Consider the following 23,290-nt stretch of genomic DNA (forward strand, 5'->3'; position numbering starts at 1 on the left):
GGCACCTCTTCCAAGAAGCCTTCCAGATCTTCAACCCTCTTGCTCCCATGAATCTTTCCTCCTCCAATGGCTCCAGCCCGTTCTGTACCATGAAAGCACGTGCATGGGCTGCCTTGTAACAACAACAACAACAACAACAACAATAATAATAATAAATAGTAATGATCACACTTAGCATAGCTGAGTAGGTACCCAACACTGTTCTAAGTATCTTGCGTCTATGAAATCATTCCCTTTTTATAGACGGGAAGTCTGAGGCTCAGAGAGCTTAGGAAACTTGCTGAAGACACAGGGTAGAGTTAAGCTTTGAACCAAACCCCTCTGGGCGGCTCTCACTCCTGCCTCCCTGTGACCCTTCACAGTGAGTGGCTTTTGTGGCACCTTCTCTTCTCCCCCCTCCCCTCCCCAACAGTCTCAATCCATTCCGGGGCGGGGGCTGCTTCTGTGCCCATGTCTGAGGCCTCCTTGCACAGGGAAGTCCTCATTAAACGTATGTGTCATCGAATGCACTTGGCCCAGCCCGTCAGGGAGGAAGATCACATCTAGAGGTGCTAGGCCACTAGGTCAGGGTCCCACAGCCAGAGAGTGAGAGAGCCAGGGTGTCAGACTCCTGGGCCAAGCATGGGGTCCACTGTGCCCAGCATGCAGAGGGCACGGACCTGAGCTCCCCTGTGCCTGTGGGTGTCTCTTGGGCTGCCAGAGCCTGCAGATCCTAGCTGACCAGCTGCTTCCCCTTCCGGGATGCCCAGGCCAAGGCTCTTCTCCAGAGTTCCCGTGCCTGCGGCCGCCGTCCATCAGTCTGGCTCGGTCCTGGAGCCTCTCATTCATGTGTGGTGGGAGCCGCCTGCTGGCCACAGCGAGTAGTGGCGGAACGGCGGGGAGGTGGGCAGAGGCCAGCCAGGGAGGATCCTGGGCGGGGAAGTCAGAGTCCTTCCTGGATTGCGATGTGGCCCCGCCCTCTGGCCAATCCCCCCACCCAGAGCAGCACCCGGACCCCAAGCCTCCACGCATCTCCGCCTGCTATGCTGAGGCCCAGACGGCCTTGGCAAATCTTAGCCTGATTTGCATCTAACCAAGAATTATTATGCACTTCCTGTGTGCCAGGCACTGAGCAGTGACTGTCACGAGTTCACAGTCAGGGTGTGTTTGGTTGGGGAGGGGCGAGGACGGGACGGTGGACATGAGGTGGCCTCACTGCAAAGCACCTCAGGCATGTGTCCTTTTCCCGATGGGGCTGCTAACAGACACTCAGGCACAGCTCCTCAGCCCAGCCCAGCCCTCCCCTGGCCCGTCTACAGCAGCACGGGTTGGCCTAGGTTGTCACTGCTGTCTCTGCCCCCCCCACCCCCCCCAGCACTGAGCGCTTTTTGAGGGCCACAGCTCTATCGCCATTATCTTTGGATGCCTGGTTCTGAGCAAGGAGCCTGGTACGTGGCAGGGCCGTGGGCCACAGAAACTGATCGGTTCAGCACTGAGTCTTCCAGGAGCAACTAGATGGTGGAATTTCGGGCAGGGGGCTGGGTTCCGGTGGGGGCTGGCGCTTCACCTCCAGAGAGGGCTGCCTCGAATCCTAGAATTCAGGATCGCCAGATCGTAAGCCCATGTGGGCTAGTCTGCCCCGCCCAGTGACTGGAGCCCTGGAGCTACTTAATAAATACTGTGGGAAGTACAAATATATGAAGGTTCCCGAATTCAAGATCCGGACACCCCAAGTGACCCGTGGTTTCAGCCTGTACGTGCGTCCTTCCAGACACAGGCTCATTGCCTATCTCCCGAGGTGGCTGCTTATTCTCTCTTCGGACAACGCTACCTTTGGGGAAGTTCTTTTACCTTTTCTGGGCCTTCGCAGAGCCTTTTCACCCCTGCGCCTGCTCTGAGGGACCCCTGTCACAAATCCAGCCTCTGGGGACATCTGTCCACTCTTCTCTGTCTGGCCCTCCTGCCTCCAGCTGGGAAAGGGATGAGGGGGAAGGGCCTGGGTGTGGTCAAAGGCAGCAGATGTGATCCCAGGGAGGACAGACCCCACTCACGGAGTGCGTCATGAGTTTTATTCTCTCCTCTGAGTGATTCCCAGAACGGCCACTCGGGCCTGGAAAAATCACCGCTTCTTCCCTCTCAGTGATGGGGGGGGGGGAGGTGCTGGGGACCAGAGAGGGAAACGGGTGGACTAAGGCCACACAGCCAGGCTATGCCGGTGGCGGGAGAGGACCTGGGAGCCCATGACCCTCGGCCCAGTGCTCCTCCCATGACCGCCGGCTGTCCCTTCAGGAGCCCCATGGGGTGGCAGAGGTGGCATTCAGCTCCCAGGCCCACATGGGGTCTGTGGAAGTCCTCAAATGTCCTCCAAGACCCCCTGCAGAGGCCTAATCCACACCCACTCTGGGAGCACCTCCTTAGCAGGCACTTGCACACCTCCAGAAATGAGGATTGGGGAGTGGTGACACTTACAAGGCAGCTTGCCTATCCTGACTCCATGAAAGGTGTGCCCACGTCCCAGGGGGTGGGGGGAGGAGAGATTGCCCCCCTTCCCTGGGGAATCCACCTAGCTCTGGCTCGCCCACTCAGGCTGGCAGTGGGGCGGAGGCACCTCCCTCTCCTGCTTTCCTGCCAGGGAACTTCCCTCCAGGGGACTCCCCCGGGGGCTTGGGCGAGAGGGTGAGTCGGGCTTCTGAGAAGGAGCTGTTCCAGGACTCCTCCTCCAGGCTGGGCCCTCCCCGGAGGCAGAGCTGTCTGCCTGTGTGCTGGGAAGTCAGTTCGACTCTTGCTGGTGCTGGGACCCGGCCGGGACAGCCCTTTACCACCCCAGGACCCCTGGTCAGTGGTCCAGTGGGGAGGAGGCAGCTGAGACTCTGCCACAAGCTTCTACGTCACTCACTGACACGGGCGCTGCCTCCAGGCAGCCCTCCTGGTAACCACAGTCCACAAAGCTCTCTCTTCTTGGGCTTCTTGGCTGTACCACCAGCCTTACTTGAATACTCCTGCCTGGGATGCCCTCTGCCACGTTCTTGGGGAGTCCCACTTGCCCCGCTTCCAAAATGGACGTCCTTGAGATCGGAGCGCACTCTGCTCTTGGCCTCCCAATAGCCTTCAGTCGGAGCCCCTCATGCTCAGTCTGCAAGCGCAGACCTCTCCGGCCAGGAGCTCCTGGGGCCGATACAGTACAGTCTGGTTCTTCTACCCAAGGGAGGAAGTCCTAGAGTCCGGGAGGAGGAAGGCGGAGTTTGTGCCCCGCTAGGCTCCGCCCCCTCCAGGTTCTTGCCATTGCTGGGGCTGGTGGGGGGTGCAAAGAGACAGGAGGGGGCAACGTGTTTCTATCCAAACTCTGCGGTTTTCTAAGACTTGGCAGAAGACTTGGCAGATGGTACCGAGCAGGCTGGAGACGGAGCGGGGGGCGGGGGGGGCAGGGGGAGGACCGAGAGTTCGGGTGCTGGGCTCCCCGTCGGGTGCTCCTGGCACCTTCCAGCGGTCCTGGGCGGTGTGCGTGTCCCTCTGGCAGGGACGGCCAAGCCACAGCTGAAGACAGGGGAGGGGCTGGCTGAGAACCCCCCTGGGCAGGAGGAAGAGAGGCTGCCCTTGCCGAGGGCAGGGAGCACTCAGGAGCGGTACTGCCCCTCCTCCCTCAGGGCCCACAGCCTTTCAGAGAACAGGTGATGTTTAACAGAAGAGGAAATGGAGGCCCACGCCGGGGACAGGGTGGGGGGTTCTGGGGCTGGTTTCTCTTTGGCCGCTTTCCTCGTTCCTTGCTGCAGGGACTTGGGGCGGAGGGCCGCGGGCATTTCTTGGCAGGGACTGGGGGCGTCCGTGCCACCCCTGAGCCCTCCAATTTTCCACCCACCTTTCTGAGCCCTGCGCCCCCCAACTCCTGTTAGTTCAAAGTAGTGGGGGCCAGGGGGGGTGTCTGTGGGCCAGGAAAGGGTGGGAGGTATGTCTCTAGGTACCACAGGTCACAGGGGCCCCTGGCACCACCTCCCGGGAAGCTCAGTGCTTGTTGGCAATCTTCTTCTTCCGAGCAGAGACCAGGTCGTAGAAGGGGACTCGGGTGATGCTGGCTCTGAAATGAGAGCAGGTGACAAGATCGGAGGGCGGGGCTGGCTCCCAAGGGGGCCTCGGCTCCCAGGGCTGCTAACAGGGGCGTGGGTCTCCCAGGGAGGGGACAGCCAGCCCTGCTGCAGGAGAAAGGCCACATGATCCCACGGAGGACCAAGCTACAGTGGGTCAGCTGTGCTGGCCTGACCCAGAATCCCATGGGCAGGGCGGGAGAGGGTGAGGCAGAGAGCTACAGCCTTGGGAAGGTCTCTGGACCCCTCTTCAGGCCCCCGAATGAGGTGCAAAGAGCCCAGGGGGAGGCAGGTGGCCTGCTTAATGGTCTGGCTCTGTGCCCCATGGGCAGTGTGGCTGGGGGAGCCCCTCCCCCGTCAGGGCCTCACGTCCTCATCTGTGAAATGGAGCCAAGAGCGGGTCTCGCCTGGCAGCTTCACAGGACTGCTGCCAAGCCTTGAGGGGAAAGGCCCCGTGAGTCCCTGGGACACGGCCCCTGGCCCAGTGACCGCTCCCGTGTCTTCCTCTGGCTGATGTGTCTCCCCATCGGCTGTGGCCTGGTGTCCCACTGGCAGGTCCCTGTAGGGCCAGACCCTTGCGCCAGGCCAGTACGGCTCCTTCTACCTAGAAAGGCCTTCCCTCCCTCTCCACCCGCTCTTTCCAGGGCCCCTTTGGATCCTGATGCCAACGAGAGCGTCGGTCAAGAACACCTGCCCCGTGCCAGGCGCTGGGCCCAGAGCTTTCCATGCAAGGACTCACGGGTTCCTCCCACTAGCCCATGAGGTTGGGGCTTCCCTTCCCTGAGCCCCGGGGCCTGGCACCGTGCCCAACACACGGAGGAGGTGTTTGCAGACTGTGGGCGGAAGGGATTGGCAAGTCAGAAACGAGAGGTGAGATTCTGGATTTTCCCCCTTGTACAGACGAGGCTCGGGGAGGAGCAGGGGGCTTTGGGAAGGGATGGGAGGCCCAGCCCCCCGCCCCCCCCCCCTTACCTAATGGCCTGGATCCATTGGTCACGCTCCTCCGCGCTGGAGGCGGAGATTCGGTAAGACTCGTGCTTGCCCTCGACCACCTTGCCCTCGCCATCGGTCTTGCAGGCCTTGATCTTCTGGCCACGGCAGCTGGGGTTGTAAAGCTCAAGGCAGAACTGTGGGGAGGTGGCCGGGTGAGGGCGGGGCAGGGGTGGGAGGAGAGGGCAGTCAGGCTTGGGCTTTCCTGGGGGTTCTTCGAGGACTAGACATGTGGGGCTCAGAGGAGCAGCAAGACACGCCCGCCCTGGGGCTGCTTCCTGTGCCAGGAGAAGGGGCAGGAGCACTTCCTCCTTACATTGAGAACTTACTAGGTGCCAGGAGTGACTTAAACCCACCATTTCCCCTAAAACCGCCAGTGGGCAGCTGAGGAAACTGAGGCTCAGAAAAGACACAGAGACTTGCTCAAGGTCATCAGCCGGCGTCAGAGGCAGGCTCTGAGAGACGAGACCGTGCCCTTTTGCTGCCATTGACCCGGCCCCCAGGATCTACAGACTCGGGAGGGAGACGGAGGCTACCCTGAGCCCCGCAGAGGGCTTCCTGGAGTGCCCAGCCCAGCCGCCCTCTCCCCACACCCCATTTCAGAAATCCCCCAGCCGATCAGGTCTCCGGAACCCCTGCCCCCTGCACGACACCTACTGGTTTCTTGGGGTCGTCCACCTTCTGCACTGAGAGGTTCTCAAGGGGTATGATTCCCCGTGGCTCCTTGTCCTATGGGAGGGAAAGCCAAGGTCAGCAAAGGAAGCCTTGGGACCCAGGGCAGGGAGTGAACTTGTGGGGCTCCCTAAACCCAAAGAGGAGTGCACCTATCTTCCCAGACTCTGTCCAGCCCCGGAGGGGGGAGGGAGCGGCCGGTGGAGAGCATGGGCTGGGGGTTAGGAGGCCAGACTGTAAGCTGACCTTGGCCTTGCCCCTCCTCCTCTTTGCAGCCCGGTTGTCCGTCCCCCTTACACCCCCCCCCTCCACCGTGAAATAGGTTCGAGGAGGGCTGAATGAGGGGCCCCAAGCTCTATTGGTTGGAATGGGGGGGGCGGGGCCGGGCCCGGGACACCCCTGCTCACAGTGGTGAACTCGAAGTAGTAGAGACAGTTGTCGGTCAGGATAAACCAGCGCCGTTTCCACGTCTTTACGCGACCGCCTGCAAGAGGCCAACAGCAGAGTCGGACTTGGCCCTGGGCCACAGGCGCTTCCTTCCTTCCGCTAAGAGCTAAGAGCGGCGCCTTGAGTGCATTCCTCTGTTCTGTCCCCTCCCCTCGAGCCTTCCAAACCCCCACCCCCACCCTGCCCACCACACTTTCCCCCCAGATCCATCACTTCCTCACGGGGGCGCCACTCACCCCCAGGCTTGCCCTGAGCTGCTTGCCCTGGCGTTTGAGGCTCGCCTGGGACAAGGCCCTGGGAACAGCGGCTGGTTTCGCCACCCTTCCCCCTCCTTTCGTCCCTTCGCCTGCTCCCTGCCCACCCGGCACCGAGCTGAGCATTCCATCTTTCCTTTGCCAGGCAAGGTTCTCGACGCTTCTAGAAAATATTTGCTTATTAACCCCCAGAACTACCTATGAGGAAGGGCCCATCAGTAACCCCATTTTACAGACGCAGAGACCAAGGCAGAGGGAAGCTAAGTTGTCTGCTCAAGGTTCTGCAGCAGAGCTGAGACTTGAACCCGGTGTCCCGTCTTCCAGATCCTAAGTGCTCGGCCATCTTGCTACACATTTAACCCTCCCTGTGATCCCCATTTTGCAGCTGGGGAAATGGAGGCTGAGGAGCCTGACCACCGGTGAGCGCGCTGAGGAGCTCGGATTTGTGACTCAGAGCCTCCTCGGGGCTAAGAATGGCCAGCGGGGCCAGAAAGGACCGAGTGGCCTGCAGACGGGCAGCCTGGCATGTGCTCACGCAGAGATGGGGGCGGGGACGGGCACCCCCAGCCGAGGTCTCTGTTCCACCACGAGGCGTCTGTTCTTACCTGGCTCAGGACGCCACTGTCCCTGCAGTGTGCCTGCACCCGCCCCCGGCTCCTCTCTGCGGGCGGGAGTCCTCCCTGCCCCCCAGGCATGCTGAAGGGAAGCTCCCCAGAGCCACATCCTGCCCACTGCCTCCCACATCCTTCAGGGACGTCCAACCCTCTGCCCACCCAAAGCTGCCACTTTGTTGGCTGTGTAGCCTCAGACAGGGACCCTAACTTCTCTGGGCTGCGCTTCCTCAGAAGCCCCAGGAAGAAAGATTGCAATTGAAGGGATATGGTCCTGTCGGCCTCTCATTCGCCCTGCCTCACTCCCCTCCCCCGCTGTCCCCTTCACTCCCAGGACAGACTGACAGACTGATGGAGGGCTGGGGCGGGCAGCCGGCCGCCCTGGGGGTCAAGAGACCTGGGGTTGCCCGACTCCACCCCTGAGGCCATATGTCAATGTGTGTGTGTGTGTGTGTCATGTGTGTGCCGCGTGTGCCTGAGTGTGCGCCTCACCCAGTTTGAGCAGCCAGCCCTCGCGGTCGGGGTTGAAGAAGGTATGAGTGAGGTCATTGCCATCATCCTCAGGGATGGAGAAGGGCTCGCTCTTGATGCTGTCGAAGAGGTTCTGTCCCCAGAGAAGGGAGGGAAAGACCTGGCTGTGATGTCTGTCCCAGTCCGGGGCTTGGGTCCCCACCGGGCCTGTGTGGCCTCGAAACCCTCCCTGCTTCCCCTCCCCCAGGCCGCTGGCGTGAGCCTCGCCTGCACATCAGGCCACCCCCCTCGGCAGGTGGGACAGAGGCAGCGGGGGCAGCACCTCAGAGGGACCCTGTGGCGGCCTCCCCCATGGCCCTGGCCCAAAGCAGGTTGGCGACTCCTTACTGGCCAGGAGGATGATGGGCCCCATCCCCCGCCCGAGCCCCCTCGCTGGAATTCCAGCCGGCAGCACAGAATAGGAGCCAATGGACACTGGATTTGGTGTCAGGCCGCCTGGGTTAGAATCTCAGCTTAGTTATGGCTGTGTGACTCTGGGCATGTTCCTTAACCTCTCTGAGCTGCTGGTCCTCATCAGCAAAAATGGCGAGACTGATGCTGACCCCCAGGAAATGGACTCGGAGCCCCTCCCTGCCTTAAGTCCAGGGGAAAGTGAAGGGGAGGTAGGAGTATAGCCACTGCCTTCACCCAACCGCCCAGAGCTGCTCTCATGGGTCAGATGAAGGAGTCAGAGACTCCTTCCTGAAGGCGTTACATCCAAGGACACTCAGCTGGGATCTTATGTCCCGTGCGCGCATGCGCGTGCACACACACACACACACACACACACACTCACTCACTCAGACACATACAGATACACACTGGGGCAGAACAGTCAGGGTCAGGGCCTCCTTGGGCAACATCCACGAGGGGAGAGCCCCACCCCCCCGGCTTAGCTGCAGTGAGAAAGACTTCCAGGTGTACCCTGGTTAGGGGGACACAGAGGAGCCACCAGGGAGTTAAGGATCAACTGCCAATGTCAAAAGGCTTGGCCCAAGGAGAGACTCAAGGTGAGATGGCAGACTCGGCTCTCGAGGGCAGAGACCTGTTCTGGGTGGGCTGTGATCGCAGGGGTGGGAGCTCCCAGAAAACATAGTGCAATTCTCCACGCAGGCCCTCCTAGCAGCTAGAGTGGCTGCAATACGGATGGAGCAGCCTTGGCTGGGAATGAGTTCCTCATCACTGGAGGTATGCAAGGCAGGACTGAGACCCCACTGTGGATGAGTAGTGGATGTCCACACCGGAGATCATCCCTGTGTGTGTTGAAACCCCTGCCATGGGCCACTGTGTTCCAGGATCAACCTGCCCATATTCTCCAAGTGTTTGCGAAAACATTCTAAACGGTTTCTGCTTGTGAAAACCAGACACAATGCCCGGTCTCCATCAGCTCGAAGGTAATGAAGCCATTTCCTTCTGTTACATCTGTACGCACGGCTGTTCAGATGGCTTCCTTGAGATTTTAAGTGAAAAATCTCACAAGCCCTGTGCGGTTCCCCCAAAGTTTTAGAAACGGTGTTTGCTGGTTTTTAAACGGGTCTTTTCTGACCTGATGGCTCGGGGGCGGGGGGGCGCGTTACACCCCCACCGGAAGCAGGTTTTCCTGGGCTTGATGGCCGTGTCTTCTGATGGACTCTAGCGTCCCTGGCTCAGCCCGGCTGTGGGTGGGAGGTGGAGGGTGGGGAAGAGCAGGGACCACTCTCTCTTTTTCGGAGCCCCTGCACCCCTAGCATAGCTGGGAAGCACTGTTGTCCTTCTTGCCGGGGCCCTGAGAGTTCCCAAGTGGTGCTGGCTGATCGAACAAGGGCCAGCAGCAGAAAGGCCCCATCAGCAAAGCTGTTGGACAGACGTTGGGGAGGCCCAGGGGGCTGTGGGGAGGCCGACGGGGGGCCTCAGCCTCCGCGATGCCCACAAACGTCGGCTTGCACATTCTGCCCCCACAAAGGAAACTGCGTTTCCTGTACCTTGTAAACACCAGCCCTCTGCCTTAAGTAAACACCCCTGCGCTGTGCTGATGGCCGGGGCCTGGCTGGGTGGACGAGATTAGAAGGACAACGGCCGCTTTTGCTGTGGTTTTGCTGGCACCCGTCTCCCTCCACCCCTTCTTCTCCTCTGGGGACCCCCAGGCGCATACACTTTCTGTCTGGGGTGCCGGGAGGGGTAGACACCCACTGCCCCCACTGCCCCAGGCTCTAGGAGGGAGGAAACGACTCCCGTCTGGACAATCAGAACATTTCCTCCTGCCGGCCACAGTGACTGGTTCAGGGAGGACATGTGACCCACGTCAGCCATTCTGGGACTTGGGTGTTCCCTGCTCAGCAAGAGAGATCCCTGGAGCTGCCCGGGCCATCTCTGCTGCAGCTTGAAGAGAACCTTTGTGAGGGGGAAGCCAACGTGGGGGAGAAGGGTGCTGAGAGACGGAGAGCCCTGACTGAGCACCTGGATCTAGCTGAACCTGAAGCCGACAGATCAATCCCTGATCTCTTCTATCACACGAGTTGTGATTCCTTTGGCCGGGAAGCTGGGAAATACACAACCAAGTCTTCCGGCCCCAAATCTTGCTTTCAGGTCTCTGCAGAAGGAAGGACCCTGGAGTCTGACAGACGTGGGTTCAAATCTGGTCTCCTCCCAAACTATGAGACCCTTGGCCCCCTACCTCTCTTGGAGGGCAGTTTCCTTTGCTATGCAGTGGGAATGGCGCTGCTGAACGTTGCCAGGAGAACTTAATGAGAACACAAAGTGGCTAGAACTGGGCCCCCGGAGATGGTCAGTCCTGATGGAGATGCTTGGACAAGGACCCAGGAGGTCCGGGGCTTCCCACAGCAGAAGAGACCCTGAACTCGGACCCTATTCCCCTGCCTGAGCCTCAGTTTCTCCACTTGCAACATGAGAGAGCTGGAGGCCAGAGAGCCCTCCTTCTTGGCCACTGTCCTCCCAGCCCCCCGACTTGAGTTCCCTCTCTGGGCAGCTCTCTCGAGGTGAGTGGTTCCCTTCTTGGCATTTCTTGGACACCTGCCAAGTGCCAGGAGCCTGAAGCACATTAACTCTGCTTCTCAGGAGAGCGACCTGAAGGCAGTGGCATGTGCCCATATTGCAGATGAAGAAACTGAGGCTCGCGCCCCAAGTCACACGGCCATAGGGCAGAGCTGGGATTTGATCTCCCGTCCCGAGTCCACACCCTGTACCTCTGCTCGGAGTCTCTCGGGCATTGGGCCCTGTTCCTATCGGGACAGCCAGGACAAGGGCTTGGCCCCCCTGTCCCCTGCCTCCCACAGTGCACCTCTCCAAAGCCTTGCCCAGCCGCGCACTCTCGTGGTCTGTGTGCTCTTGGGGGGTGGGGGTGGGGTGGTGGGGATCCTCGCTTCAGGTAATGTACCTGTGTTAATTTCATAAATCAGGTCACTTAAAAGCGTGACGTGACGGTGTCCTCACTCACCAGGGCCAAGCTCCAGTACTATTGTGCGGAATCCTTCCCCTAAGTGGCCAACTTTGAATATCTGAAAGGTGCTTAAAGCTGAGCTCTTGCTTTGCATATAGGGAAGAGGGGCAGCGAGAAGGCAGGCAGATGCCCCCCGACCCACACAGCACCCTAAACTTCTGTGGTAAAAGCCCTGAACAGCAAGGACCAGGGCCATGTGGTTCTCTTTGCACCCTGGGAAGCTTCTGGATTAATTAGCCACTCTTCACTACACAAGCACTTTGCTAAATTCCTTACATTTCTACACTAATCCTATGAGCTGGGAAGCTCAGAGAGGTCAAGCCACTTCCCAAATGTCACACAACCAGAGAGTGGGTGAGCCGGGACTCGGATGTGGCTCGGTTCCCCTCACCCCTCCTCTGTGCCTGCCTCTCTCAGCCGCCAAGGAGGATAATGAGCCCTTCCCAAACCTCCCAGGCAGAGAGTGTAAGCGCCACTGACACAATAGACCCTAAATCCCTAAGAGAAGAAAGTTATAAGCTCTATACAAATGTAGAGCATTGTGATTAACAAAAGGCTCGAGTTGAGGACAGTACTTAAGGAGGGAGGTGCGGTATGGGGCTTGCGTGGGGGGGGCGGGGGGGGGGCTCCACAATAACTTGGCTGCCAGGCGTGTCATTAACTCACTACGTGCCAGACAAGGTGTGCTCAGCTTCGTGCCCCGAGAGTGCCGCAATGAGATGAGTTACCCATTTCCAAGTGATTTTGTATTTTGGGCATTCTGCTCAGTGCTGGGGTTTTAAAATTATTATTAATTATTCTTAATGGTGACACAAAGCACCATTTAGAGCCTGGGCTACGTACTTGGCATGGGCTGTGCCCTTTACGTTTTTATAAATTGCTACTCACAGCAGCAGCTCTGTGACGCAGGCGTCATTATCCCTGTTCTGGTTGAGAGAATGGTGGCTGGGAGAGGGTGAGTCATTCCCCAAGGTTACCGGCAGGCAAACAGAGGAGATGGGATTTGACTTGAGCTCTAACCAGCACTGAAGCCCTCGATCTGTGTGGTGGCTCTTCCCTTTCCTCGTGATAAACTTTCTCCTCTGGGGACCGAGGAGGGTGGTGGGCTAACGGTGTGGCAGTTCTCGAACACAGAGGGGCACCAGGGTCCTTCCAGACCCAGGGTTCCCTCCAGGCTTCTGCGGCTGGTGGTTCGCAAGGTGCTAAGCTGGGAGGGTGGGGTTCACGCCCTTTCCTCCCCTCCTGCCAGGCTCTCACAGGGAGGTGACTGGGGCATCTTTAGTCCTGGAAATGAACTGCCGATTCATTTTTGCTGCACCGGGCTCTGAATCTCACTCCTGTGTTTACAAAGCCGTTCCTCACTCCGTGTGAATCAGAGCAAATGGGCAGACTCCCGAGGCTGTCATTCAAAGCCTTGGGTGCTCTGGCCTCAGCTTGCCACCTGCCCCTGTCCGTACAAATCCACACCCCACCCAGCCACTCTGGGCATTTCTGCCTTTCCCAGCTAGGCCGGCCTTGGGGCCTGGCTGCTTCCCCTTCATGGAATGTCCTTCGTCTGCTTCCCTCTGCGAAAACTCCTATTCAACCGTCAACGCCCAGTTCAAAAGTCCTCTCCTCTGTGAAGTCCCCCAAGGGCACCCTCACCCTGCCCCCAGGAGAGTGGTAGCGGTGTCCTCTGTGTTCTCATAGTTAGGACAGCATGGACCACACAGGGCTACAATCCACATATGTATCATCTTCCCACCAGACCCTGAACCAGGCCTGGGCAGGGCCTGTGGTTGATTCATCCGTGGGGGCCCCATGCCGGGCGCAGGGCCTGGTGCCTTGTGGCAAGGGTCGGGGGACCGTCTGATGAAGAGACAGGAGGCCTGGGTTCTGCTCGGCTCTCAGATCGCCTTGCGGAAGACCTCAGTTTCCTCCTCTCTGAAGGAGGGAAGGGTTTTAGCAGAGGCTGAGGATTTTCCTCTCTGATAGGCCGAGAGTCTCAGAATCCGGGATTCCAAGCACTACGTCTGAGTTGCATGAGGCACCTTTCTAGAAGGTATGAATGATGGGTGCCCAGAATCCCCCAGACGATGAAGTCTGGGAGGACCTCCTGGGTGGTCCATATCAGACCTCCCCCTTAAGAAGGGGGCCACTCAGGAATGCCTATCTCCCGACAGTCACCAGGCTGGGGGGCCCATCCCGGCACAGCTTCCCCCTGCAGTGGCCTGGGGACTGGATAGGTCGGGCAGTGCCCCTCTTACCCGTAGCTGCTCCTCAGGCAGGTCCCCGCCGCCATTGATGCCGCGGTTCATAGACACAAAACGTTCAAAGGGTGGCCTGTCCCGGACATTGGGGTTGTGGAGGCTGGTGTTGAGCATGATGATGGAGAAGGACAGGACGTAGCAGGTGTCTGCGAGATGGGACAGCGGTCAGAGTCCTGGCCCTGGCCACTCTCCCCTCCTCTGCCCCTGACCCCTTCAAGGGGCCCGTCATCGGCCATCTCAGTCCCCAAAGGTCTGCGCTGTCCTGGCTTGGCATTCGAGGCCTTGCCTCCTCTCTACTCTTCCTGGCCTGCCTGCTCCAAACAAACTTCAGCTGCCAGCTCCTGAGGCTCCCCCCGCACCCCCCTATGCCCTTCCCTTCCCACCTCTGCACTTCTGCTCCAGCAGGGCCCCCCTGCCGGGCCTGCCTTTCCCTTTCCCTTTCCCTTTGCTTCGAATTTCAATCTTCTACTTTCAGCTGCCTGCCCACTCTGTTCTCTGCCTCCTGAACTCCTACTGTTGGCCACACTGTTCAAGGCTTAGTCACGTTCTGCGCCACAATCTTGTGGGCCTTGCGGGCTCCTGGGGTCCCCTGAGCTCCTGTTCCCTTGTTCAGACTTTCCTGGGCTTGGGGGCGAGCCTGGGTGGGGCATGAGGGAGGGCGGCTCCCTGGGGGTTTTTAGTCCCGGGTCCAGAGTCCAGCTGTGCAACCAACTCTCTTGGGTGGGACTTGGGAAGGTAGCTGACCTCCTTGAGCTTCAGCACCCCCCCCCCCGCACTGGTGACAGGAGGAGGTCTAACCTGAAGTATCTTCATGTTCTAGAACATCAACGATTCTACCTCCAAAAACAGTGGCACCTCATGGAACCACCTAGCAGGTTCTGGTGCTTGCCCGGTGCTAAGCTCTGCATCCCTCTAACAGCCCTGCGAGGCGAGCATTGTTTCTAACCCCATTTTCCAGAGATGGAGACTGAGGCTCGAGGGAGTTAAGTTACGTGCCCATGGTCATCCAATGAGGTACTTGGACTGCGGTTCAGATGGGGCGCTTTAACATTCTTTCCTTTCTGCAAGTCTTTATCGTGTGCCCGCGGAGTGCTGCGTGTGTAAACCAGCACGTCCCCAAGTTGTGTTGGCTACGAGGTAAGGCAAGTGTGCTGTAGGACCTGACCACGGGCACACGGCGTGGACAAGCCACATGGCTTCTCGGAGTCTGTGTTCTATGCAGAGAAGGGGAGGTTGCTGGCCTCGGGCAGCGGATACAAGGATCAGATGACTTTGTGCGGGTAGTCCTCAATTAATGGAATTCGCTATTGGTGTTCTGGCAAGTTCAGGTGCAGAGAAGGAGGCGGGACAGGCCTGCTCTCATGCTTTCTTGCCCATCCTGCGGGGGAAGGGTGGCGGTGGTATGGCGTGCACATCTGTGCTGAGATCTTGCTCTACACCCGTGCTCCCTAGTGCTCCCTACATCCCGCACAGCGTGTTTCATGCTTCTGGTCTTGCCTCAGATGAAACTCCTGCCCCAAGAGGCCCTTTCTCCCCCTGACCTCCTGCAGAACTGCCATGCATCCTTTAAAGCCGCTGCCTCTGGGAAGCCATCTTGGATACACTGACTTCCTGTCACCAGACTGGGGGGGGGGGGGGGGGGGGAGGTCTGTGCCACGACTTCCTGCCTCCTCTCCCAAGGACCAGGCCCTGACAAGCCCCCAGCAGCAGAGAGCTTGGCAGAGTGGGCACTCATTGAAGGCTCGTGAAGAAAGGTGGGCTCCCGGGGTCTGGGTGCTTGGGGGAAACCGGAAGGGGTGGGGTGCCCATGGCGCCCGGGAAGGAGGATTTGTGCCCGTGGCTCCCAAGGGGGCCTGGAGCCCTAGGTCCCATCCCACAGTGGCACCTGTGGACTGGAAGACGCCCGGGTTGCAGAGACAGTATCGGGTGGCAAAAGTCTCCATCATGCGGTCGATCTTCTGGGCCTCGCCCGGCAGCCGGAAGCTCCACAGGAACTGTCTGGGGGAGGAATGGGGCTGTGGGCCATGGGGTGGGTGGGAATCTCGGGGCGCGGTGTGTGGGGGACCTCAGATAAGCTGCTCTGTCTCTCTAAGCCTCAGAGTCTTTACCCTGTCAAGGGGAGCTGTCTGCCCCGGTCAAGTAGGGTCATGGGGGGGGGTGCCTTTTCTTTCCAAGTATCAGAGCTGTGGGGGGCGCTCCCTCTGCCCGGGTGGGGCCCAGAACCATTTGTGGCCCCTCCGCCTCAGCCCAGGAGGGCCTCTGTCTGCCCTGGATCTGGCTGGGGACCCATCTGCAAGCGCCTTCCCCTGGCTGGGCTTCCCGTTCTCAGGGGGCCATTCCCCCCACATCGCCTGCTGGGTCTCACACAGGCCCCAGGGTGGGGGGATCCCCAGGACTGCCCAGGAAGGAGTGAAAGAATGAATGAATGAACAAATGGATGAATATTGGAGACTCCCACGCCCCCAGTCCCACTCCCTTAAAGAACAGCGGAACCGCAGGGAAGGCCACAGTGCTCGGAGCCTGGCGGCTTCTTCCTTCCCTGCCTGGCAAACTCCTGATCATCCTTCAAAGCCCAGATCAAATACCCTCTTCGGGAGCTGAGGTTCCAAGCATTACCCCCTAAGCAGCTAGACTCGCTGAGCCAATTCGAAGCATTTCCTCCTTTACTCGTCACAACCTTATGACTTTGGGGACGGTTATTGTTCCCATTTACAGATGAAGAAACTGAGGCACAGGGAGTTTTGAGTGTGTGTGTGTGTGTGTGTGTGTGTGTGTGTGTGTGACTTTCCCACACTACAAGCACGTCCTGTAGCCACACCAGGATCAGGGGCTGTGACAAGCCAGACGCTGTTCCCGGCGGCGGGTACTGTCAGTAATTCATCTCTGCTGCTTACGCTCCCGTCTTCGCTCCCGATGCTGTGTTTCAGGGGTGCCGCCCCCCCAAGCCCTGCCACCCCCCGAGCCGGGGTCCCCGCCCTCCGGACCGCTCACCTGAGGGCCTGCACGAGGTTGAGGTTGGCAAATTCATGGCAGTCCACGAAGGCCTGGAGGACCTGCAGGTTGAAGGGATCCCTGGAGAGAGCGGGAAGGGGGGGCACAGGCACTTGGGAACTTGCTGGCACCTGACTGCTCGAGGGGGGCGGGGCGGGGCTTGGGGGGGCGGGGGAGGAGCGGAGCCAAGTCGTCCTTCCGCATCCACCCACCGTCTGGTGTGCTCACATCTGTCTGAGCGCACGTCCCTCCACCCCGAATGGGCACACGCATGTCCTCACGTGGGAGCACTCCCAGTCCCCCACGGATCACCAGCATGGCTCTCACCCGAGGGGGGGGGAGGGGGCGCTCTGGCTTTGGAGCAGCCTGCCCTGCGTCAAATCCTTCCTCTGTCACTTCTGCCTCGATGACCCTACTCTGGCCACTGGACTCCCGGAGCCCCAGGGTCCTTGGCTGTAAAATGAAGAGAACCATGCCTACGCCTGTCACTTCCTTCTTCCCAGCGCAAATCAGGAAGTTCTGCCTTTCTTGCATCCCCTGCCCTCTCAGAAGAAGGAACATGTCCACCCGGGAGCCAAAGGGCTGCTGGTCCAGCTCTTCCCTGGTCCCTTAAAGCCCACTTGCCCCTCCCAACAGCCAGAGGGGTCCTTTCTCCCCCCTCCTCTGCCCAGAGCCTCCCGTGGAACCCCACCTCCTCACCTACTACGCCTTCCCTCCCTTGGTCTCTCCTCATCTCACCAGGCTGCCATTCCTTGAGCATGCTTCTGCCCCAGGGCCTTTGCATAGGCTGTCCCCTTTGTCTGGAATGCTCTTCCCCCAGATGTCTTTCACTGCTCACCTTTAAGTGTCAAAGATCACTTTCTCTATGAGACCCTTCGTATTCACAGTATTTAAAATCACAGCCCTTGCACCCTCCTACACTGTTGGTGGGAATGTAAACTGGTGCAGCCCCTCTGGAAAACAGTGTGGAGGTTCCTCAGGAAACTAACAATAGAACTCCCCTAGGACCCAGCAATAGCTCTGCTAGGGATTTACCCAAGGGATACAGAAATGCTGAGGCATAGGAGCACAGGTACCCCAATGTTCATAGCAGCACTCTCCACAATAGCCAAAACATGGAAAGAGCCTGAGTGTCCATCAATGGACGAATGGATCAAGAAGATGTGGTTTATCTATACCATGGAATACTCCACGGCAATGAGAAAGAATGAAATCTGGCCACGTGTAGCAACATGGATGGACCTTGAGGGTGTTATGCTGAGCGAAATAAGTCAGGCAGAGAAGGACAGCTACCATATGTTTGCACGTATAGGAGGATTAGGAGGAACTTAACAGAGGACCATGGGGGAGAAGAAGGGGGGAAATGGTGGGGGAGGGGGAGGGAGGCAAACCATGAGAGACTCTTGAATGTTGAGAACAAACTGAGGACTGATGGATGGGGGGAGGGGAGATGGGCATGGAGGAGGGCACTTGTGGGGATGAGCACTTGGTGTTATATGGAAACCAACTTGACAATAAACTATTTGCAAAAAGATAAAATAAAAAAGATAAAGTTTGTGATCCAAGGAGGCAAAAAATAAATAAATAAATAAAAATAAAGTCACAGCCCTTGACCTTCGCTTCTCAGTGTTTCTCATTGCCCTTCCCTGCCTTATTTGCATTCCAAAGAACTTGACACTTTCTAACATATTTTGCATATTTGGGGATCTGTCTTTCTCACTAGAATGTACCTCCCCGAGGGCAGAAGTTTTGTTTTGTCTTGGTCACTAGCATAAATCCAGGGATTTGACACTGCCTGATGCATAGCTGATACAAAAAAATATCTATTTGTTGAACAAATAACTGAATGGAGGAAGGCACGCAGGCAGACTTTGGTTCAGAAGGTGGAGGGGAGTGATCCGTTAGCCCTCTGACACTCCAGGAGTTATGACTTCCCTAACATAATTCGCTCATTCACTTACCTGCACACGCACACACACACACCTGTGCACACACTCATTCCCTATGTTCCTAAGGCCACGCGCCACCTTACCTCTCCCCCAAGTACGTGCCGATGGCTGTCTTGTTGAGGCCGTCGCCCTTGTACAGAAACTGGGCGATGTCCTGGACGTCGGGGTTCAGCAGTTTGTGCTCAGTGAGATACTGGATACCCTGGAGGTGGTACACGGAGCCCATGATCAGCACCCCACCCCCCAGCAGCTGGCCTGAGTGGAGGAAGAGAGGGGTCCCCGTGGCCAGACCGTGGGACAGGCTGTGGGGCACTGGGGCCTGGCATTCTGCCATCGACACAGACTGTTCCCTCCTTAACAGAAGCTGCCATTGGAAGGTGGTGAGGTCCCCATCAACGGCGGCATGCAAAGAGAGATAGCATCCTGCAGCGGGCCAGGTTCGTGCCATGCACTCCCTGGGTCCCCTTTGGTCTGACACTAATTATATGGTTCAATGATTCCATGAATTTATAATTTTAAGATTCTATGATTCAGCCATTTCTTTTGTCCCCTTAATATTCATATATTTAAAAATAGGGTTTCATTTTCTTTTCCGCACAAGTAATCTATGTCCATTGTATAAAACATTAGAAAAAACCCAGCTAAATCGAAAGGAGAGGAAATTGCCGTGTCCCACCATTCAGAGGGAGACAGAGCTTCCTTCCCTTTCAATGCGAAACCTGCTTTTCTGGTTTTGACAATATCACACACGCCTCACGACCCAGCCGTTCAGAATCTTGTCCTTTGAATTTTGGGAATTTGAAAGGTCGGTCTCTGGTTTTCTGTGAGGGCTCCTGTGTGTCCCTGTCCCTCTTGGGGGAACGATGGGGTGTGGGTTGTGGGGGGCTCTCATAACAGGCAGAGGGTCCTGGGGGGCCCTCAGTGGCCCATCCCAGGTGCTCTGGTGTGAGTATGAGCTAGTGTGTGTGTGTGTGTGTGTGTGTGTGTTCTGTGTGGTTGGGGCAGGGGTCCGATTCCCGCGGCTATGGAAGGTAAATGGGTGCGTGATACTGTGAGCCTGTGTCACTGCTGATGGGGAAGAGACAACCTTCTCACAGCCAGAGCAGTAAATTTCCAGGGACCCCTTGAGGGCCCTGACCCTCCCTCCATGTGTCAGCCTGTGGCTTCCTCCTCGTCTTTGTTCAGGCAGGAAGGGAGCTGACTGTCACCTAGCTGGGTGAGAGGTGGGGCTGGGGTTGCTCTGAGGACAGCGGAGGGAGGGGCAGGGTGGGGGTGGGGGGAGGGACAAGAGCGGTGGCAGCCTTGAGCCCCCGCACTCCATGCCAGCGCCCCCAGACTGGCTGCCCCCCAGCAGAGAGGCTGGAAGATGCTTCTGGAGACTGAACCCCAGAATCTAAGGGGCCCCACTGTCCAGAGACCTACTTACAAAGGAGGAAGCAGAAACTCAGCCAGCAGAGTCCACATCCGTGGACCTCATAAAACGTGGCCACACCCTCCTGGCTCCTACCTCATGCTGTGCCACGGGGCGACAGAGCACTTGAGCCGTGGCAGGCTGTGGGACACTGGACAAGGTGCTGAGCTCTGCTGGGCCTCGGCTTTCTCACCTCGAAGGTGGGCGATCGTCAGTTGGGGGAAACAACAGCGCCCCCGACCCCACGACCACCTGAGCCCCCCACAACTGCCTACCTTCATGGGGTCCATGTTGAACTTCTTACGCCCAATGCATAGCTCCTTCTCTTTCTGGGCCATCCGGCTGCAGACGAGACGATGTCAGCCTGGGCCACCCCAGGACCCCAGGGCCTGCCCCCCCATCCCCGATCCCCAAAGATGCTTTCCTCAGCTACGGCCAATATTCCCCAAGGGCCTCAAAGGGCCTCGAAGTGTGGTCCTCACACCCTGCATTGGGATCGCCTAGGAGAACATGAGAAATACAGGGTCCAGGCCCCTCCCAGAGCTACCTAATCAGGCTGTTCCCATGGGCCCAGCACATAGAGGGGCCCTGTGCTCGACATGGGTGCAGGATAACAGGGAGGGTGGGGGTGGGGGCACAGTCTTTGGAGCCCGACCCCTGGTGTGAATCCCGCTCTGCCCCTCTGCCAGCTGAGCCGCAGAAGGTGAATCACTTCATCTCCCTGGGCCTCAGTTTCCCCATCTGGAAGATGGGGATGGCACCTTCACCTGCTTCCCAGCATGGCTGAGAGGTTAAAGAGCTTCAAACAGCTTGGTGGCAGGTGCTCTGGGAATGTTATGTTGGTGGTGGGGCTGGAACAGGGGACCCGGAGATGCAGGGCAGCCGCGTGCATGCACGTGCGTGCCTACGTGCGTTTGTGCGTGGGGCTAGAAAGGTGATCAGAGATCAAGGGGAGGCAGGGCCAGGGGGGCGATTTCCTGAGACGAATATGTAGACGTCAGTGCCTGGGGCCTCAGGGGATTATTTAGCGCCCAACCTTCTTATTCCCCACAAGTGGGGAAACTGAGGCCCAGGGAGGGGCGGGGATGAGCCCCAGGTCACAGAACTGAGCTCTCCTTTTCCTAGCCGTTCCCATGATGCTCCTGGCCAGCGACCGATCAAGGGCTTGGGTCAGCGTGGGTTGGAAGAAACTTCCGGTGGAGGGGGTGGGGATGGGGAGTGTCTCCCCAGAGAGGGGGGCTGTTAGAAGGAAGGACCAGCCCAGACCACGAGATGGAGTCTCAGGCCCTCCCTGCTGCCTCTTCTTCCAGGCTGAGCCCGGATTTCGCCAGGGCCCCAGGCCCGGGTATGACCCCTGGGCTCCCTCACGCTCATTCCCAGTACGTGACATGCTTCCCAGGGTCCCCTGGCCTGGCCCCTCACCTCTCCTCTGCAGTCTCGAAGCAATCAATCTGGGCAAACACATCTGCGATCTCATCCTTCAGCTTCTGTGGGGCGGCAGGGGGTGCGACAGGGAGGGACAGGGAGGGACAGTCAGGGACAGAAGCTGGGGCGGAAAGGCTTTCCCGACCCTCACTACCCTCACCCCTGGGCGTGACCCCAGACCACTGCTACCCTACCCTTGACAGGTCCCTGTCCTCGATGCTTCTCTTTCTCTTTTTAAATTTTTAATGTTTGTCTGTTTATTTATTTAGAGAGCGCGGGTGGGGGAGGGGAAGAGAGAAGGAGAGCCAGAATCCCAAGCAGGCTCCGCACCATCAGCGCAGACCCTGATGCAGGGCTAGAACTCACAAACCGCAAGATCATGACCCGAGCTGAGATCAAGAGTCAGACGCTTGACCCACCGCGTCTCCCAGGCACCCCCTTCCATTTTCCACGTGCCTCTTAGCCTCCAAATCCCAAGCCAGCCTATTGCCTGTTGATGCCCAATTCCCCATGGGCTCCTGTCTTGGGGGACATGGCCCTCAAGGCCCTACCCTTTGCGCCACTTGACTTCCGGCCTTCCCATCCCCCCTCTGCAGCTGTGAAGTCTCCTGCCCTCTAGCCAAGCCCATCAGACAGGCCCTCCTACACCCAGCTGCCAGCTTCCGGAAGCATAGCTTGGAGCCTGCCCCTCCCCAGCTCCTTCTGTGGCTCTCTCCTGCCTCTCTAGCCACGAGGAACGGATTCCCACCTGAGGACGAGGCCCCAGCTCCTCTCTGGCTTCCCTCCCCCATCCATTCACTCTGTCACTCACTCTCCCCTCAGGGCCTACTATGTGCCCGGTATTAAGGGACACTGGGGTACCAGATGGCACAGGCTCTCTTCTCGGGGACCTTGCAATCCTGGTGAAATTTACAGAAGAGGGCGCTGAGGTGCACAGAAGAGGGGAGTGCCCAGCGCCAGGTTCCAAGTCTGTGCCCTCCCTGCTCCCTTCAAGTCTTTTTTGTCTTGACCCTGCAGGGGGTGCCCAGGGGCAGAGGACCCCCTAATTAGGCCAGCCACAACCACGGGGCAGACAGGGGAGCGGCAGCCCCTAAAATGCACCCTAGCCCCCCCTCACCTTCCCCTGGAATCTGAGGGATGAGAGTGGTCCCTGGGCTTGTCTGGGACCCCCAGGGGCAGCACCTGAGCCCAGGCAGCCTCTGTCCAAATGCCCTTGGCCGAGTCACCGAATGGCTTCCCCACAAATAAAATGGCAGTTCACTTGCCAATATTCATTGAGCACCTACTATGCGTTGACTGTTGAGGTGGGGGTGTGGTGTTGGGCAAGACCAACCCATGCTTCCACGGAGCTCACAGTCCAGTGTGACTGGGATCATGTTGGCCATGGGCAAATGAAACGACCCGAGTAGCTACCCTGTAGTGGGCACAGCGTGAGGGAGAGACTTGCCCAGTCACCATGGGGTACACCTGAAACCCATGGAATGTGGTATTCAGCTATAATAAAAAGAGAATGATCTCTGATCATTCACGTAATGAGGTGATGTAATGTAATGGTACAGGAAGAGCAAGGCACATAGTTGGTCTCCATAAAATACTTGTTGAGTGAATGATTTTGTATCTTCTACTTTCTTAGGTATACGTGTGTTGCCACGGGGCGGGGCCCCAGCAGCCACAGCCAGAGGGGTCAGGGCCGTCTCTCTAGAAGGAAGGATTTGAACCAAGAATGAACTAGTGAGAAGGAGGCACCATGAGGAGAGCTTGGGAGGGTTCCAGGCCATGGGAACCGTGCGTGCAAAGGCCCGGGGGCAAGACTGAGCTCAGCTCACTCCAGGCACAGAACCAGGACCTGCCTTAGAAGGATGACTGTTATTGGCAAGTGCCAGGCACACGCTGGTGTTATCTTGATGAAACGACTTGCACTTTTGAGGGGCTGAAGCTGAGGCCCAGTGTGGAGATGAGAGGAGACTGGGGCCACACGAGTGGGAATAGAACCTGCTACGTCATCAGCGTACAGGGCGCCAGGCGGGGCTTGGCACACAGGAGTTGCTTAATCGATCGGCCCCCCTCTTCTCTCTCTCACCCTCCTAGTTCTCTCTGGGCCCTGGCAGTAGGGAACCCCCTGGAATCCCGTCCTCCCCACTCCCGGGGCCCGGGGCTGAGGCCGGGGTTGGGCTGGCCCTGCTCTCTGACCAGGCCGGGGTCAGGAGCGAGTGCGAGAGTGCGTGAGTGCGTACGCGGGCTCGCTTGCCGGTGGGTGTGGCTGAAGGGTGTGTTGGAAAGGACACGG

At 58.5% G+C, this 23,290-nt stretch overlaps 1 protein-coding gene across 1 annotated transcript in view; it reads right to left on the bottom strand.

Annotated features, from left to right (window-relative positions):
* Positions 1-2,031: 2,031 nt before the first annotated feature.
* Positions 2,032-23,290, bottom strand: part of CYTH4 (cytohesin 4) — a 29,438-nt gene continuing 8,179 nt past the window's right edge. Inside the window, exons 3-13 of the mRNA XM_039246179.1 lie at positions 21,001-21,065; positions 19,854-19,920; positions 18,251-18,369; positions 16,219-16,299; positions 15,113-15,225; positions 13,225-13,373; positions 7,525-7,636; positions 6,128-6,204; positions 5,706-5,777; positions 5,031-5,185; positions 2,032-4,051 (exon numbers count right to left, since the gene is read on the bottom strand). Coding sequence (XP_039102110.1) covers positions 3,979-4,051; positions 5,031-5,185; positions 5,706-5,777; positions 6,128-6,204; positions 7,525-7,636; positions 13,225-13,373; positions 15,113-15,225; positions 16,219-16,299; positions 18,251-18,369; positions 19,854-19,920; positions 21,001-21,065 — 1,083 coding nt within the window. The 3' untranslated portion in view covers positions 2,032-3,978. The remainder of the gene's footprint in view (positions 4,052-5,030; positions 5,186-5,705; positions 5,778-6,127; positions 6,205-7,524; positions 7,637-13,224; positions 13,374-15,112; positions 15,226-16,218; positions 16,300-18,250; positions 18,370-19,853; positions 19,921-21,000; positions 21,066-23,290) is intronic.

Source organism: Hyaena hyaena, unplaced genomic scaffold (genome assembly GCF_003009895.1).
Source record: "Hyaena hyaena isolate Hyena2069 unplaced genomic scaffold, ASM300989v1 scaffold_280, whole genome shotgun sequence".
In the NCBI taxonomy this organism is placed as follows: Eukaryota; Metazoa; Chordata; class Mammalia; order Carnivora; family Hyaenidae; genus Hyaena; species Hyaena hyaena.